Below are 18,487 nucleotides of genomic sequence, written 5' to 3'. Positions count from 1 at the left end.
CTTCAGAGTTCTGATCCTTTTAGTTTATGGAGTACAGATAAGAAGGAAAAACTCTTACTATGTGTGGCAAAATTTTTTTCAAATTCAATTTCCCTTATATGCTGCTTATAAGCATAATACTCATCCTACTATAGAGAGTATATCAACCCAAGAAAGCAACATATTAGGGGCACTCTATGATATGAACGATGTAGAAGTATCATTGCATTTGCTTCATTACATATGTTTATTTTGTGGGGAAAATGGCCTTTCACTCAAGGATTGCATTGAATATAGAACTCCTGAAACTGCCATTTCTTATAGCACATGCGTTTATTACAGTTGTGTCTAATATGACAATATAGTTACATATCCCTGCTGTCATGCAGCACGTTATCCCTTTTAGGACCTATGTGATAAGGTATTTATCCAAGCTCTCTGATCAAGAGTTCACACAGAGGGTGGTTTGCAACATGGCTGACTTAACATGGGCCACAGTGAAAGAACCATTGGATACAACACTATGCTTTGATAAAGAAAGCCGGGATCTTGCATTTAAGTACTTTATGTCACTTACTCTGGCTATGAGGTTGGCTGGACTAACTGAGATAATGAATCAACTTCATATCTTCAATGATGTGAGCTATAATGAATCAATAGTATCAGACACAGACACCTCCGTTGCAAAAGAGCTTGCAGACTGGCTTATAAGCAATAATGTGGTTGAGCATATATTTGAACCAAATTTACATATCGAGATTATCAAACAGTGCCAAGGGATTTGAATTTTTTGACAGCAGAAGGGCGACTGAGCGCTCAGCATATTTACTGCATTTAGGCTGCAGCACAGTTGAAACACTGTAGTCGTTAAGACATGACTTATTTCCTTCACTGATCAAGAATTTGGATCCAATACCATTTATACATCTCCTTAATCTGGGCCAGGTGTTCAAACTGAACAGACATTGTACTTGGCATCGAAGTGAATTAAAGCATTATAGAATACTGTACTAGCAGCTAAGGTTCAGCTGGCTCGAGTTCTTTGGTTCCATTGTCTAGTAATTATGGTGTTCATTTTAGGTTTAAAGATTTTTCCCTCACAGGGTTCATATTTTATCACTCAGTCTTGCTTTTTTCAATACTTTTAAGCGCTTTTGATTAGATCCCCTCTAAAAGAATAATTTTTATTCTCTTCTTGATTCTGGGGACACAGTGGTGATTACTCTGTTTTCAAAATAGAGTTAAATGTTCTTGAACTGTGTGATAGTATATATATATAAAGAAAACTAAATAAAATAAGTGAAGTTAAACTTAAACTGAAATGTAAACATTTTGATAATGCCACTGTTCTTCCATCTGGGTGGATCTTTTGTGTCTAAGACTTCTGTAGTGCATAAAGAATTAGGTTTGTGTTTTATCTTTAATGTGAATTCTGCTACATATTCATATACTTCTTATTGGGGCTCAAATGATTACCACAAGTGTCTTGATTTTCAGTTCTGTTCCATTGGTACAATTTCAGGTTTCCCTTGTCTTATACTGCTTTAATAATGTCGTTCCACTCTCTGACATAGTGAATTCAGATATTAATTGAACATATTACACGAGGTCTGACAATGAAGTTCACGAACTTGTTGCAATGATGTTGTTAAACTTTTTTGATATCAGAGGGATTATTCATTATGAATTTGTGCCAACTGGACAAACAGTTAACCAAGTTTACTATTTCGAAGTGCTGAAAAGGCTGCATGGAAAAGTTAGACGACCTGAACTTTTCGTCAACAATTCATGGCTCTTGCATCACGACAATGCACCAGCTCACACAGCACTATCTGTGAGGGAGTTTTTAGCCAGTAAACAAATAACTGTCTTGGAACACCCTCCCTACTCACCTGATCTGGCCCCCAATGATTTCTTTACCCAAAGATAAAGGAAATAATGAAAGGAAGACATTTTGATGACATTCAGGACATCAAGCTCTGATGGCCATTCCAGAAAAAGAGTTCCAAAATTTCTTTGAAGGGTGGACTAGGCGCTGGTGTTGGTGCATAGCTTCCCAAAGGGAGTACTTCGAAGGTGACCGTAGTGATATTTAGCACTTTTTCTAGGATGAATTTGCTAACTTAATTGTCAGACCTCGTATATTATATTATATATTGTATTATATGTTATATTACATTATATTAATGTTTTTAGCTTACCTCTCCCAGGTCTAATATAAATGTCTAATTTTATTGACAATATTTAAGTGCCTCAAATTTTTATTTTTTACTTAATTGAATTAGAAAAGGTATTTTCTTTTCTACTGTTAGTCTTTAAAGGGCTATTGTAATTTGAACAATTACAATAGAAAAATTGCCTATTCAGGAAGATGTAAGAAACCACTAACAGATCTCTGTTACTGGATCACTTACTTCATTTGGCATATATTCTTTAAAAAAGAAAGCTTTTAATGGATGGATGATATTTCATCATTCACATAGGTATTGTAACAGTTAATTATAAAATGTCAATTGTCTTTTAAAAGTCTTCGTGAAACCACCAGTTTTTCAAAGTGGTTATATTAATGCACATTCCCCATATGTGCATTTGCATACCCTGTGACCCAGCAATTCTACTAAGTATGTGCCTTATAGAAATGCATCCAGAGGGTAACCAAAGACACATTCAAGATTGTTCATACTGTGTTTCCCCGAAAATAAGACCTAGCCAGACCATCAGCTCTAATGTGTCTTTTGGAGCAAAAATTAACATAAGACCCAGTCTTATTTTAATATAAGACCCAGTATTATATAATACAATATAATGTAAGACTGAGTCTTTAATATAATATAATATTGGGTATAATATAATATAATACTGGGTCTTATATTAATTTTTGCTCCAAAAGACACATTAGAGCTGATGGTCCAGCTAGGTCTTATTTTCGGGGAAACACGGTAGTAGCACTATGCGAAATAACTCGTGTCCGTATAGCTCTCCAGCGCCAGAAAGAATAGAAAGCAAAATTAAATTGTAGATTATTTGTTGAGTGAAATTATACCAATAACAATGAATGAACTACAACTGCAAAGAATAGTGTGGAGGAAATCTCACAAACATAATGTTGAGTGAAAGAAGGCAGATATAAGAGAGGACATAGCTATTATTCCATTTACATCACATTAAAAACAGTTAAACTGTTGTATTTAGTGGTGAGGATTACGGTTACTCGTGGGCTGTTAATGACTGGAGAGCAGTACAATGAGGTTCCTGGTATGCGGGTAATGACTTGTTTCTGGATGTGGGTGCCAGTTGGACAGGTATGTTCATCCCCTAATATTCTGAATTGTCGCTTAGATTTATACTTGTTTTTATATAGATGTTATACTTTAATAAAAAGGGAAAAAAAACTATGTGAAAGATGGAAAAAAAAATCCAAACTTAAATTTGACCACATGAGTATACGTTTTTAAAGAGCCACTGATAAATTTTTGGCATAGACTAATATAATCAATTCAGAACATCAAATTTCTTTGAAAAAGCTTTGATTCATATGAATGAACCTTGTAAACACTATGCCAAGTGAAAGAAACCAGTCCCAAGAGACCACATATTGAATGATTGAATGATATGTAAAACGTCCAGAGCAGGCAAACCTACAGAGACAGAAAATAGATTAGTGGTTGCCTAGGCCTGGGTGTGTGTGTGGGGGGGGAAAGGGGGGTGGGAGAGGAATGATCACTGAAGATTATAAAGTTTTTAAAAATTGTGGTGATGGTTGCATAACTTTGTGACTACTAAAAAGTTTTAAAATTTCATTTAACCTATGGGTTCAATCGTCTGCCCACCAGATCCCTATATTAGAATACCTAATGAAAAAGTAAAACGCATTGCTTCAATTTTAATTATTTTTTCTCCCTTTGTTGCCCCTTTCCCAAAAATTCTGTGAAATACTCTGATGAAGAAAGAGAAAGAAAGAGGGAAAGGAATGGTCTCTACCACAAATCACCTCTAGCTCAGTGCTGTCCAATATCTCTGAAATGATGGAAACATTTTATATCTGTGCTGCCCAGTTTAGCAGCCAATTGCCACACGTGGCTACTGAGCTCTAGAAATGTGGCTACTGTATGACCGAGAAACTGAATTTAAATTGTATTTAATTTTAATTATTTAAGTTAAATTTTAATTTAAACTTAAGTAGCCACAGGTAGCTAGTGGCTACCAATCAGGTAGTGTAGATATGGATGAATCACAATTAATTATCTGTCTTAAGATAACTAGATGTTTACTATACTAAGAGTAACTTACAAAAGATTACTGAAGTGAAGTACATATGTTTAGTTTAGCAAATCAATTAATAGACAAAAATCAACTTTATAAACTCACCTGGCCATCTTCCATTTTGGCTTTTGGATAGTTGAGGATCAGTTTTGTAGCTTGTTCCCATTTTGCATGCGTATCTTCCCAAGCCTAAAATGAAGGCAATTACCACTTGAAAGCAATGTTAAACCTAGAGCTACAAATCAATTAGCAACAGACAGGTCCCAACCTTGGTGCATATCGTAAATATAATTATCCTACTTGAAATATGCACATATTTTAGATTTGCTTCAGAAGCTATTCCTGGCCACAGACAGACACGTGACATGCGGCTTCTGCAGCTGAGGGTGGAGCCTGGGAGGGATGCTTCTATGGCTAAGGGCATACCTCAGTGTTTCCTGCAGTGGGATGTTCAATGCGCCTCAGTAGTGCCATCACTCTTTTCTGAAGCGCTGCTCTTCCTAAGCAAAGACAACAGCAAATCATCTTATTGCACTTAGAGCCCTGCCTGCCAACGGTGAGCTGGCAAGTCCAACCCAAAAGGCAGAGTAGGAGCGGAATGAATGCCTCCCATGACAAAGCTGAACACTTCTTTGTACCAACCTCACACGAAAGGTATTTCACTTGGACTCTACCATGTCCACAGCATAGAATAGCTATTCTCACTTATATATACTCAAAACATGTACCCATGTGTTTAAAACTTCACTCTATACAATTCAGGGCGAGTAAATTATATAATCTATAACTGCCAGCAATTTATATAGTCAGTTTTTGAGCAAATGTATATCATATTAAAAACTCATTGAGAAGTTAACAATTCATTTTAAATGCTATTTAGTTTTCCCCCTACCTTATGCAGAAAAGGATGTAAGGTAAGCTATTTGAATCAGTCCTATAAACTTGCAAAATAATTATCATAAATACATTCCTACATTCCTAGTAATCAGATGTGATTCAAGGCAGACCGAGTGAAAAAAAAACATTATCCACATTTACCTGTTGACATCATATTGCTGACAGAGGCGAACTCCATGAATGTGTTATAGTTGGGCAAGAAGTTGTGCACCGACACTTCGTCCACCCCACACCGGATATCCGCTTCCTCACAGAGGTGGCGGAAACAGGACATGGCAACCAGAACAGCTTCAGTGTCAGGGCTCCACAGAAACATGTACAGGGCCACTTCCAGTTTGGTCTGGGCTTGTCGGCATATTGGTGGGGTTCCACTGCACCCTGCTGCACTATCCTGGGAGTCAGGGGTGGGGGGCATGTATTTTCAACGTAGGAAATTTTATTTACAAAACCCAACAGTGCAACAAACTGTGTACCATACATGGATCTGCATCCAATAACCACAAGAGCGTTTCCCTTTAAGCACGATAGGAATTCTCAAACCCCTGGATAGCTTGTCCGAATGAGAAATGAGATTATTTGGACCAACACAATGCTACTATCTGTCCAATTTCAAATCAAATAGGTATTATCCTATTCTAGATTTCAGAAATGTACATTAAGCTTGATATGGATACAAGTAAAACACCAGCAACATAAACCTACATAAAAATGTAATCCACTTCCCAGTCAATTATAAATGACAAAGGAAGAGGAAGTAATAAGAAAGTCTATCCACCTACTGAAGGGAAGAAATAAAATAAGTACATTGCAGGTACTGACTGAAATGAGGGCACAGACAAGAACTACAGATTCCTGCCAAAGACATTCTTGAGTCTGGATTGTATATTCCCAAAATATGAAATAGAGAAATCCTCATTTACAAAACTAATGCAAATTCTGCAGTAAAGTAGACAACAGTAAACACCACACTACTTAACTGCTATTGTTTTCCTCAACAGAAGGTTATATAGGAAAACTACAAAAGCAGCTGCTTACCACGGATGAGTTTCCCTTCCCCTTCCGGAGAGAGGCTCCAGGAGTACAAGTACGTAGCAACTCTTCATGATCCATGGACATTTGACTGGTGTTTCCACCTGAAGAAACGTCACATCCTACCCCATAAACGAAGAGAAAGTGACAGGAACTTCTATCTGCCTGCTAGAAAGAAGAAAGAAGTAAGCCCTTCTGAAGCACCAATAATCACGGGAAATAAATACTTGATGTGAGTTGTCTTCCTGTTTGAGACTATCCTGGCCAACCTGTCCTCACACCTCCTAGCCCTCACCTTGAGAAACAATCACTAGAAACTCAGTCGTACAAAACAGGTTTCTTCAAGGTCTTGGAAACTTTCAGCTTTCCATCCTTCAAATCATCAGAAACAACAGATTCTAGAAATGTAAATTAACATTTCTAAATCGAACACAGACACAAGTAAAACATCAACATGTACTTCTCAATTAAAAATGACTTACACAGATTTTTCTCCCCTAAGACTTTATCCTGTGCCATGTCAGTTTGATTGGAAGTTGACTCTTTTGAGGGTAAGTTCCCCTGGACCAGTAGTTAACACTGGTGTACATGCCAAACGTGTTATAAGAGTGACTTTCCTGCCCAGAGTACTTCAGATTTATTACTAGATTACTAATGCTTGTACTCTGGAGAATTGTACCACAGGCAAGGGCACAAAACTCTGACGTCTAAACTCTTTCCTTATTTTAGGAATAATGCAAAATTTTACTATATTAACACAGTGAGATAAGCCAGATGTGAATAAACCCAGTTTACTATTAGCCCATTTCTAAACAAAGAAAATTTAACATGATGCATGATACACTGAAAAGTTTATGAGTCTGTTATATTTAAAATGTCTCATAGCTATATGATTCTAGAAATGGATAAAAAAAATCATTGAATCAAGTACTTCTAAAACTACTCAATAATAGAGGAATTTCAATTGACTAATTATAGAAACTTTATGTTGAAAGAAATTTAAGGCTCTTCTCTATCCCTCAAAACCTTGTCACCACACTTCAATAGTAAACTTTTCACTCGACCCTCAGGAAAAAAACTCCTGATATGTTCAAGAGGTGAAATCTGTACGGCAGGAGTATAAATAAACCTAGATTGAAGACCCTCAACCTCTCCCCTTCAGCTTTTTATAGATAACATTCTCTGGACTAGCCTAGCCCTAAGATCCAAATCTTACGTATGAACTTGAGAGGAGAAACAGAATGTGCTCCTCAGTCTAGTTTGGTTATAGCAGCCCTGAGTCCTCCCAGGCCTGTCCCATAATGTCCTGCTTAACTCAACTAGACTTAATCAGGATTGCAGCTCTAAATGCCAAAGCCTCAAAATAAATTTTTATATGTTGATTTGTCAGCCACTGTCCTCTGCATATATATTTACCATGCTTCCCTGAAAATAAGACTTTTACTATATTTTACTATAATATAAGACCAGGTCTTATACAATATAATATTATATAATATAATATTTTACTATAAGACCAGGTATAATATAATATAATATAACTAGGTATAATATAATATAATATAATATAATATAATATAATATAATATAATATAATATAATGTAATACTGGGTCGTATATTAATTTTTGCTCCAAAAGACACATTAGAGCTGATTGTCCAGCTAGGTCTTATTTTCAGGGAAACACGGTATTTCCCTTGAAGACTTTGTAGGAGGGAGGAGCTGAGGTAAGATTTAATTTGGCTAACAAACACTTCCTTGATCTTTTCCCATCACCATTCCAAATATTCTTCCATTTTTAAAGATGTCATTTTGCTTACCTTATTTTTAAGAAGAAATTTATTCCTGCAGATCAGAATTTCCCGCAACCATTTGAGAATTTCTGTGCTACTGAGCATTTGATGGCTAGTTAACTTCTTGCAGATGTAAAAAAGCATTTGTGAGCTGCAGTAACATAAAGTTCATTGTTACCAGCATCGTCAATTAAATAACCTAATACAGATATAATCAGTACATCAGAATGACATTCTCGCATAATGGACACAAGCTTAGAGAAGCTTATTTTCTCTTCTAAGATTTGTTTTAGAGAACCCGTTATTAAAATGTTAATAGCATGATAATCAAAGAAAATAAGTCTACAGATTATGTAAAAAAATTCAAGTACTTCTAAGCTCCCTACTCCCCGAACTCCCAACTCTTTCATCTATGCATCTAATCCTTGCAAGGGACCCAAGAAAAAATGATAAACCACGTGTACACCACAGACTGTACATAAACCCAGTGCTTTAGAGCCAGAGTCTTCAAACGACTGCCCACACTTGCTTCTGTAAATAAAGTTTTAGTGGAACACAGCCACACTCATTCATTTACACACTGTCTGTGACTGCTTTCATGCTCCAACCATAGAACTGAATAGTTCTGACAGACTACCTGGCCCACAATGTCTAAAATATTTACTACCTGGCCCTTTAGAGCAAAAGTTTGCTGATCCCTACTCTTGGGCTGCACTTTCACACACAGCAGCCACTAATCAGCCACATGTGGCTACCCAGCTCTTGAAATGTGGCTTGTCCAAATTGAGATGTGCTGAAAGTGTGAAACACACACTAAATATTGAAGACTTTATGAAAAAAGAAGGTAAATATCTCATGAATAACTTTTACATTGATTACATGTTGAAACAATATTTTAGATACATATATTGGGTTAAAAATGTATTATTAAAATTCATTTTACTTGCTTTTTATTTTTTAACGTGGCAACTAGAAAGTTTTAAATTATGTCTGTAGTTCACATTACATTACTATCGAAGAGCACTGCTCTAGAGTCAAGGATTTAACTCAGCTGCCAAGACATTTAGCGCACCCACTTCTAGGATGAGATAATGACAAAATCTGAGACTTAATTTTCCTCAATGTATTGCCTTCATGCTCATTAAAAGGTAATAATTTATACAACCTAGGAAATGAATTATAAAATTCTGTATATATTTTTGCCTTCTAAGCAGATGTTTATTATTAATCCAATAATCAAAAATACTAGTATTATTGAACATTTATGAAAGATCATAGTTTAAAAAACTAAAGTGAACTAGGAATGTTGCAAAATTTTAACACGCTAAGCTTATAACTGTAAAGATCAATTTAAAACAGTTGTAACTACATAGAAACAAAAGAAAAGAGAAATCACCCAATAACAGTACCTATGGTTAAGTAATAAAATTTAGAACAATTTAAAAAATTTCATTTTCTAAATTGCTGTGACATTGTTCCTACAGTTAAAATAACAAAAAATCTAATTAATAATTTCAAGTCAAATAAAATACAAAAATCATAAAACCTCTGAAGGTATTAGTAAATAGTTTACAATAACCCAATACTATAAAGTTACTATTTAAAGATAAAAAATATAAAATAAAAATGTAAATTGAATTAAAAAAATAAAAGTCCATATACCTAATTTCCCAAAATGTTTCTACAGGAGCATCAGGATTCCACAAATCAATGCTATCTAACTGATGAAGAACCAGCAGAGCCTGCATTTTAAAAAAAGAGAGAGAGATTTACTCAAAAAAGTTTTGGTAAACATAATGCCGGAGTATTTATTTTATAAATGCTAATGAATCGAGCTATTTAACTGTAGCCTGTAACATACAGTGTAAGTCAAAAGAGGAAAACTCTGACGAACCCAAATCACTAAGGAATTTTTATATATATATATATATGTATATATGTATATATATATATATGTATATATATATATATACACACACACACATATATATGTATGTATGTGTATATATATATATACATAAAACACTTTATTCCCATCATTCTTACTTAAAATGGCACACATTCATTCATTAAGTTAAATGACTGATGAATTCAGAATAGCAACATATACATGTAAAAATTGCTTTAAGATACAAACAAAATAATTTCAGTAAGTATCAAAGAACTCTATGGGACACAAAATTATTCCCCAAGTAAAGAAAGCTAGTCAAAATTAATACACACACTATTTTACTTCTAGGCCAAAAGATAAAGTAGAAGCTATCTTGCTTACTAGGAATTCTTTTGGAACAAAAAAGATAAATTATTTTTCAAAAGTAGAGAGAGGAGAGCAAAATAGACTTTGCAATTCATAGTAGATTATTCATCTTAAAGTATTTTAGTTGACAGCACTGAAATTGGAATTGGAATCTGGCTCACAGAACATTAACCGAAATTAAATAATTAATTTAAAATATACAACTAACATGAAATTAAAGCCATCGAAGATATAAAGAGTAAAATTAGTACAGCATATGAATGAAAACAGTACAGTCATCTGATATTTTTTGTTATTAAATTCCAGCTTAATTCTACTGTAGTCACAAAAATAATTCTGAATGATTTCAATCTTTTAGAATTTGTTGAGACTTACTTCATGCTCAGGATATACTGAATGTTCCGTGTGTACTTGAAAATAAAGTGTACTTGTTGACTGTGTTTCTCTATATACATCAAACAGGTCATTTTTGATAATCATGTTGTTCAAATCCTCTATCCTTTCTAATTTTTTTGCTTGTTTATTCTATCAGATTGAGAAAAGTATGCTCAAGTATCCCACTATAATCTCTTCATTTACTTTATATATTTTGAGGCTTTGTTATTAGGTACATATAGAGTTTTATTTCCTGGATGGATTGGACCCCTTTGTAATGATGAGATGTCACTCTTTATTTCCAGTAATTCTTCTTCCTTTAAACTTTCTTTCTATATACTACTCATTTTCTTGGGTTAGTTTGTAGGGCATATTTTTCTATCTTTGTACTGCCTACCTTCCAGTGTCCTTATATTTAGGCAGTATCTCTTATAAAGACCACATAACAAGATTTTTGCACTCTTAGGTATTTACCCAAGAGAAATGAAAGCATATGTCTATACATAGATTAGTACATATATGTTCCTAGAATCATTATTTGTAATAGCCCAAAACTAGAAACAACATAAATGTCTGGCTCACAGAACATTAACCGAAATGTCTGGCTCACAGAACATACCTCAATAAAATTGATTTAAATTAAAACCATATTTATCAAATAATCAATATAAAAATAATTTTTTAAAAAGTCAACTATATTCATACTCATTAGTAAGTAATCAAAACAACAACAACAACAACAAAAAACCAGTAAGTGTTGGAAAGGACATGGAAATACTGGAACTCTCATATACTGCTGGTGGGAATATAAAAGGATGCAGTCACTTTGGAAAAGAGTTTGGCAGGTCCTCAAAAAGTTAAACAGTTACCATATGATCCAGCAATTCCACTCTTAGCTATAGATGTTAAGAAGTGTGTCCACACAAAAACTTTTATACAAATTTTCATAGCAGTATTATTCATAACAGCCAAAAAGTAGAAACAATCCCAATGTCCATCAACTGATGAATGGATAAACAAAGGTGGTATATCCATACAACGAAGTATTTGGCAATAAAGAATGAAGTGGTGATTCATTCTATAGTATGGATGAACCTTGAACACATCATGTTAAATGAAAACAGCCAGACACAAAAGGCCATGTATTGTATGATTCTACTAATATGAAATATCTAGAATGAGCTAATCTATAAAGACAGAAAATAGATTAGTGGTTGCCAGCAGCTGGAGTCACAGGGGAACAGGGTTTCTTTTTGGGGGTGACTAACATGTTCCAGGATTAGATAGTGATGATGGTTGCACGTCCTTGTGAATATACTAAAAACCACTGAATTGTACACTTTAAAATAGTAAACTTTATGGTGTATGAATTACATTTATGGATTGATCTAAAATTCAATCCATATTTTAAAATTCAAAGAAGTCAACTATAATTATAACATTTTGAGTTTTTCATTAAGCAAAAGAATGTGCACAAGGTTGTTGCTACATGTGATATAAAGTAAACCCCTCCTTCCGTATGGAGTTCATAAAACTGAGTATAGACACAAACATACCACTTCCAGAAATGACATGTTTCTCTGACAGAGGTCCAGGAATTACATTTATCACTCATAGAAACCACACCCCAAAGAAATATCAAGAATGTACACTGTTACAGCCTTTCCTTCAAGAACCTAGAAATCATTTCCCCCCTTACCTCCATTGCTTCCTGAGCTATCTCTGGCATTTGTGACTGAGGGACCAGTTGGACAAGCCCTGTAATTAATTCCGCTGTACTGCCTTGAGTCTCAGGCCCCTGTTTTCTCGGATTCTGCAAGGAAAAAAAGCAAACATCCATTTAAAAAAAAAAATCATTTGACAAGAGCTGAAGGGAGGAGGGAATATAGACTGACTGTTGACGGGTACTAACTACAGATTCTTTCCCATTCTAATAATGATTATGGTAAGCCCACACGCTAGTATATCTGTGATTCAAAACTGTTAGCTTATTTTCTGACCTTTATATTCAGTCATTAATAACTCTGTGACACTTTTAGTCATTAATAATCTGATGCCAAAAGCACAACAAATAAGGAAGAAGATGTGTTTCCTACCCGCCTGGAGCATGCAGTCTGGTGGGAAAGACACACACCAATACAATAATCAGACCAACAAGTGTTAAATTGCCAATGAGGCAAGAACTATGAAGGTACATACTGCTAGGAGTACCTGTAACAGGAAAATGGGGCAGGGTCAGGGTGGCTACCTCAGGGCAATGATTAACAGTTGAAGAGGAGAGGGAAGCATATAGCAGGCAAAGGGGCAGCAAGTACAAGGGCAAGTATGAAGGAATGTGGTGAGTAAGATGGAGTGAAAACAGGCCATCATAACCAGAGTAAAGACAAAGAAGAATACAAAGCTAGATGTGGCAAAAGCCGTAGGTGGGAGTCAGACTTTGCATGATCTTGTAGTCTATTTGGAGTTTGGTCTTTATCCCCAAAGCAATTTTAACTACAAGGCTATAAGATGGGCATGGGCATGATACAATTTGCTTTTTAAAGAGATTACCGTAACTTTAGTGCAGAGAATGATTAGAGGGAGGTAGGAGATGATGCAATTAGGAGTCTTGAAAAAATGAGAGTAATGTGGAGTAGGATAGAGATGGCAGAGATGAAAGACCATAAAATCGCATTATTTTAAAAATATCATGATCATTTAATAGTTATTCCTATAATCCAATTTACTAAGATTAATTTTTATATGTAAAATATTAAGTAATCAAATATTTACAATGAATCGCTATTTTAACTTACTTTTGGTTATGCTGAGAAAAGTTTAACCACTAGATGGCAGCAAAGAAAATAATTTCAATTTTAAAGGCCCCTTTTCTACTTGCTAAATTTCAAACTTGGAAAATAGCAAGTTTTGTTCTTTCAACAATAAAATAATAAACATATATAAGGCACCAGTGACTGGTGCCTTCTCTGATTCTGAATTATAGCCACGCAAATGGAGTGGTGCTAATATATAACATGCATGATGAAATAATACAACTTGTGATATTTAACAAAAAAATGAGGGAAAAAGTATTTCATTACTTTTATAGAGTCTCACTGATAGATTTTACGGAATTTTTCCATGCCAAATTTCTAACAATTGATTCTATTAGACTCCCAAATTGGGATGAGCTTTTCAAAGAGTTCGAAATAACACAGGCCTTCTTTTGGGATCACTAATCCTTCTGGGAGTTTTCTCTCTTCTCTTGTTTCTCTCCAGAAAAAATACTCACATGTACACATTTTTTTCTAATTCAGGTAGTTCATAGAATTCTTAAAACTATGGACATCAAGTTATAAACCCCTATAGTATAATAATTTGAAAAATATGCCATCAAAATTGAAAGTATCTTAGCACTTACAAAGCCTATTGCTGAACAAAGATGTAAAATTTTTCTGGATGCTGCCCTGTAGAGCCTGGAGAAACTCTACAAAGGTTAAACACGTTATTCTATGAACTTCACCTATATAACTGTTACATTTGGGGCATTAATAATATTAATGCCAACTATTTTAGTCATAGTAATAATAGCTAACGTTTATTTGTGCTTATTATTTAATTAGTATACATTGTTCCTAAAAGTATGACATGTACAATCTCAATCTTCTTAATCTCTCTGAGGTAAGAACTACTATTACATTTCACATGAGAAAACTAAGGCACAGAGAGGTTAAGTCACCCAAATCACATAGCTAGCCTGTCTCCAGAGCCCATGCTTTTAGTCACTTCATATAACAACCAGTCATTTACATCTGTTAGTTTCAAATTATTTTGTGTGCCAGAGTGATGCTCTCTGGAATCTAAGACCATCTAGGGCTGGGAGGGCAGAGTTATGACAGTAATTGAGTACTAACCACACCCATTTTCATCTCCTTCTCCTTCCAATACAGAATTTACAGGCAAAGCCAGTGATAATAGAAGGCTGATGACAGGAAGAAAGGAGGATAGAAAAGCTAAATGGTTTGGCAATAGCAACTGGAGATTTGAAAAAAAACAACAACCATATAAATGTAGAGAGCATTCTGATTTACAGTTGCTTCACTACCTTCTCCCCCATCCCGGGATGATGCCTGCATAACATATAATCAGGTAACGAGGTAAGGACAGAAGAACTCACCAAAGTATGTTAGTTAATGATACGGAAAATAAAGAAGAAAGGTAAAAAAATCTGATCTGATTGTATTAGCATTCCATAAAAGTTAGTTTTCTTAGGGATGTCTTCAAGCATGATCAGAAAGAATCAGTAAGTGTTCTTTAGCTAATAATTACATTCAAGGTCTTGGCATTTCAGTTAAACCAAACTAAGGGTAATAACTGCAAGGTGTTTTCATAAAAATACTTACACAAAGCAAGAGCTTTGGATCTGCATGAATTAGTTTCACCATGGACAAGAGAAGATACTTATAGCTTCTTGTCTCCAGGTCTGTAGGTTTTTCTTTAAATTTAAGGCTTGTTACTTTCTCTTTAAATGTAAGACTCTAAAAACAAACAAACAAAAATAACATCACTTTATAAGAATCAGACATTGTTCAAGATAATAGCTATAGCTATCTAACTTTTAAAAATAAATTATAAAAAATGCTTTGAAAAAAACTAAACATTTTATATCACCAAATATATGGTATTAGTAGAAACATTCAATGGTAAGTACAAGGTTAATGTTATTAAACTTAAAAAACAAATGAAAATTATTTTTACAACATTTAAATTATTCTTATATAATCTACCTAATAAAGTTTAAGTGAAAATACATTACAACACTAAAAGTTTTAATATCAGGTTGACTCCTATGTAAAAAATAATTTTCCAAAATAAGAACATTAGGGATAAAATATTTAGTATGTAGCTCTCAAAATACATTGAGCAAAGCATTTAAAAAACATTTATCTTACACACATATACACAAATATTTTATACAATCTATGACATTATCAACCGCAGATACATCATTATTATATGTACCACAAGTAATAAAAAAACCAGTCAACTTTCAGACACCAGACAAGTAAGATGTATTCTCCATTTCAGAGATGTTAAAAACTAAAATTACACATAAATTCTTACAATTGATGAAATATGCTATATAGGCAATCTGTATTTAATAGTTTAATTGTAAGTTTTGCTTTTTCCTTCTGTGGCATTCCATTTCTCTCAAGTTACATAATGCATGTATTTTGCCTGAAGAACATTGATAAAGACAAGTATCATATGATCTCACTTTTATGTGAAACCTAAAAAACAAAACAGAAACAGACTCATAGATACAGAGAACAAACTAATGGGAGGGGGTTGGGAGCTGGGTGAGAAAGGTGAAAGAACTAAGAAGTACAAATTGGTAGTTACAAAAGAGTCACAGGGATATAAAGTACAGTATGGGGAATATAGTCAATAATATTGTAAAAACTATGTATAGTGTCAGATGGGTACTAGACTTATTGGGGAAATCAGTTCATAAATTATATAAATGCCTAACCAATATGCTGAACACCTGAAACTAATATAATACAGAATGTCAACAGTAATTTTAAAAAACAGTCACAGGGATACATATTACAGCATAGGTGATATAGTCAATAACATTCTAATAACTATGTACAGTGTCAGATGGGTACTAGACTTATCACTTTGTGAGGTATATAAATGCCTAATCATTATGTTGTTTTATACACCTGAGGCTAATAAAAAAAAAGTTTTAAATAATAATCTTCAAATAAACCTAAAAAAACAAAACAGAAAAAAACTTTGAGAAAGATTAAATCATGGAAAGTGTGTTTCAATTACAGAGATATCATGATGGATCCTGTGCTGGTACTATAATTATAGACGTTATTCAACCAAAAATCCAGCAATTATATTCTGGACCCAATACCATTTTTCTCTCTATTCTTACAAAACATTTCCCCTTTTCCTTTAAAAGGACACAAAAATATCTGGTTTTGACATGTATACCTTTATGTGAGCATATACACAAATACACAGAATATCCAGCATCTGTTCACCTGTAATAAAAATATCCAAGTAAACAGGCTGTCTTTTTAAGGTAATAAGTGCAGATGCATATTAATAACACACAGCCACTATTCTCAGTGTTTAAGTGTGAGAAATACATTCGTTATTATGATCAAGAACACTGAAGATTTTGGGTCCTCAGAGGGGAAGAAAAGCTATCTAATGTACACATTAATGCTCAAGAATGTCACTACAGAAAAGAAATAGCAAAACTTACAAATACTGTTTGTTTTTATATTTATGATCCTACTGCAAATGTCTTAGCAAATGTATTAATAAATTCTGTTTCGACTATTTGCTCCCATTAAGCTTGGTTTTTTTTATTCTAAGTAGAAGTAACAAGGTGAAACTTTCATTGAATAAATTTATGTACTAAGATGTAACTAAGTATAACTGCTCTTCCCTGATGTAGCCATTGCACAGGAACACAGATCAGAGAACAATTAACAGATATAATAATCATCTCTTATTTAGTAATCCTTTCTAAAAAGTATGTAACAGTTTAATTATGTCATCTCCTAATCTCAGGTATCAGCATATAAATTTTGTTCCAGCATGGCTGCCTAATATGGGATATAAGGCTTGAAAAATTCAAATTTTTTTTAAAATTCAAATACCTTTTAATTAATGATGATTAGTGGGTTATATAAAATCAGGAACAACTTGCTAGGGAAGAAATACATTTCTAAATATATATACATATATATATACATATATATACATATATATATATATATATATATATATATATATATATATATTTCTTCTTTAGCAGGTCAGGTCAAATATATGGTGATGGAAGGAGAACTGGGTGGTAAGCACACAATGTGATATATATAGATGATGTATTACAGAAATGTACACTTGAAACCTATGTAATTTTACTAACCATTGTCACCCCAATAAATTTAATTTAAAGAAGAAATATATTTCTTAACCAGAAATGTAAGAAGAATAACCCATTCATTAATTTATTGATTGATCTTTCCATACTGCAGATATTCGTAGGAATCCAAGCTGGTATATAAGCTTTGGCCAAAGGGGCAGTCATTTCCAGGAAAAAAATTCATGTCAGAGTATTCAGGTGTCTGTTAAGAACCCAAACCATTTGTTAACTTATTTAAGACCCTGAGTAAATTACAGGCATGTAAGAAGCATTTGCTGAGCTAGGATCTTCTTTAAGAAACAAAATGTGCAGAAATTATACATATCTGTGAAAATTCATATATATAGTATTAACAGGCTCTCTTAGTTTTAAAACAGTGAATGATTAGTGCTAAGACAAATATTTCCAATTTTTAAAACTACTACAAAAATATAAAATGGAGATAAAAAAGGCTAAAGAATTTAAATGATTAAAAGCCCAATCTAAGATAATAATACAATCTTAGACTGTTTTATAGAAACACGGTATGCAGCCACAGCAAGTTAACAGCTTTCAGCAATTATTACACCACATCTGGAACACTAAAATCAGATCTTAATGTCATTTTAATTGGGAAAAAACAGTATTAGGTTGAATTATTTCCAGAAAAGAAGAAAACCAGGTGGAGGGTTTTGAAAGCAAGTAAGAAATTCATTCATTCATTCAGCAAATATGTACTACATGCCTACTATGTGCCAGATACTGTCTAGGGACCAGGAACCTGGTGCTGGACAAGCCAAAGCTCCTGCTTTCATCAAGCTAACACACTAGTGAGGAAAGACAGCTGAAGAACCAGATAGATGCTGGACTGAACACTGACTACTGACTCACCATGTGACTATTTGTAATTCACTTAATATTATTTGTGCCTCAGTTTCCATAGCTGTAAAACCAGGTCAAACATCACACACACACACACAC

General features: G+C 33.8%; 1 protein-coding gene across 12 annotated transcripts in view; it reads right to left on the bottom strand.

Moving 5' to 3' along the window:
• The window catches only part of NF1 (neurofibromin 1), a 209,195-nt gene that overhangs the window by 121,316 nt on the left and 69,392 nt on the right, over positions 1-18,487 (bottom strand). For 10 of the 12 annotated variants that reach the window (XM_019750679.3, XM_019750681.3, XM_019750685.3 and 7 more), the window contains 8 exons: positions 14,976-15,110; positions 12,293-12,406; positions 9,624-9,703; positions 7,989-8,112; positions 6,175-6,336; positions 5,281-5,530; positions 4,669-4,742; positions 4,348-4,431 (listed from right to left, as the gene is read on the bottom strand). In XM_019750679.3, coding sequence (XP_019606238.2) covers positions 4,348-4,431; positions 4,669-4,742; positions 5,281-5,530; positions 6,175-6,336; positions 7,989-8,112; positions 9,624-9,703; positions 12,293-12,406; positions 14,976-15,110 — 1,023 coding nt within the window. The remainder of the gene's footprint in view (positions 1-4,347; positions 4,432-4,668; positions 4,743-5,280; positions 5,531-6,174; positions 6,337-7,988; positions 8,113-9,623; positions 9,704-12,292; positions 12,407-14,975; positions 15,111-18,487) is intronic. The other 2 variants (XM_074320824.2, XM_074320818.2) reach the window with 1 other exon arrangement.

The sequence above is a fragment of the Rhinolophus sinicus genome, chromosome 12, assembly GCF_057876585.1.
Source record: "Rhinolophus sinicus isolate RSI-liver-muscle chromosome 12, RSI-T2T, whole genome shotgun sequence".
Classification (NCBI taxonomy): domain Eukaryota; kingdom Metazoa; phylum Chordata; class Mammalia; order Chiroptera; family Rhinolophidae; genus Rhinolophus; species Rhinolophus sinicus.
Note: the sequence above shows the minus strand (reverse complement) of the source record. Positions and strands in the feature narration are given on the sequence as shown.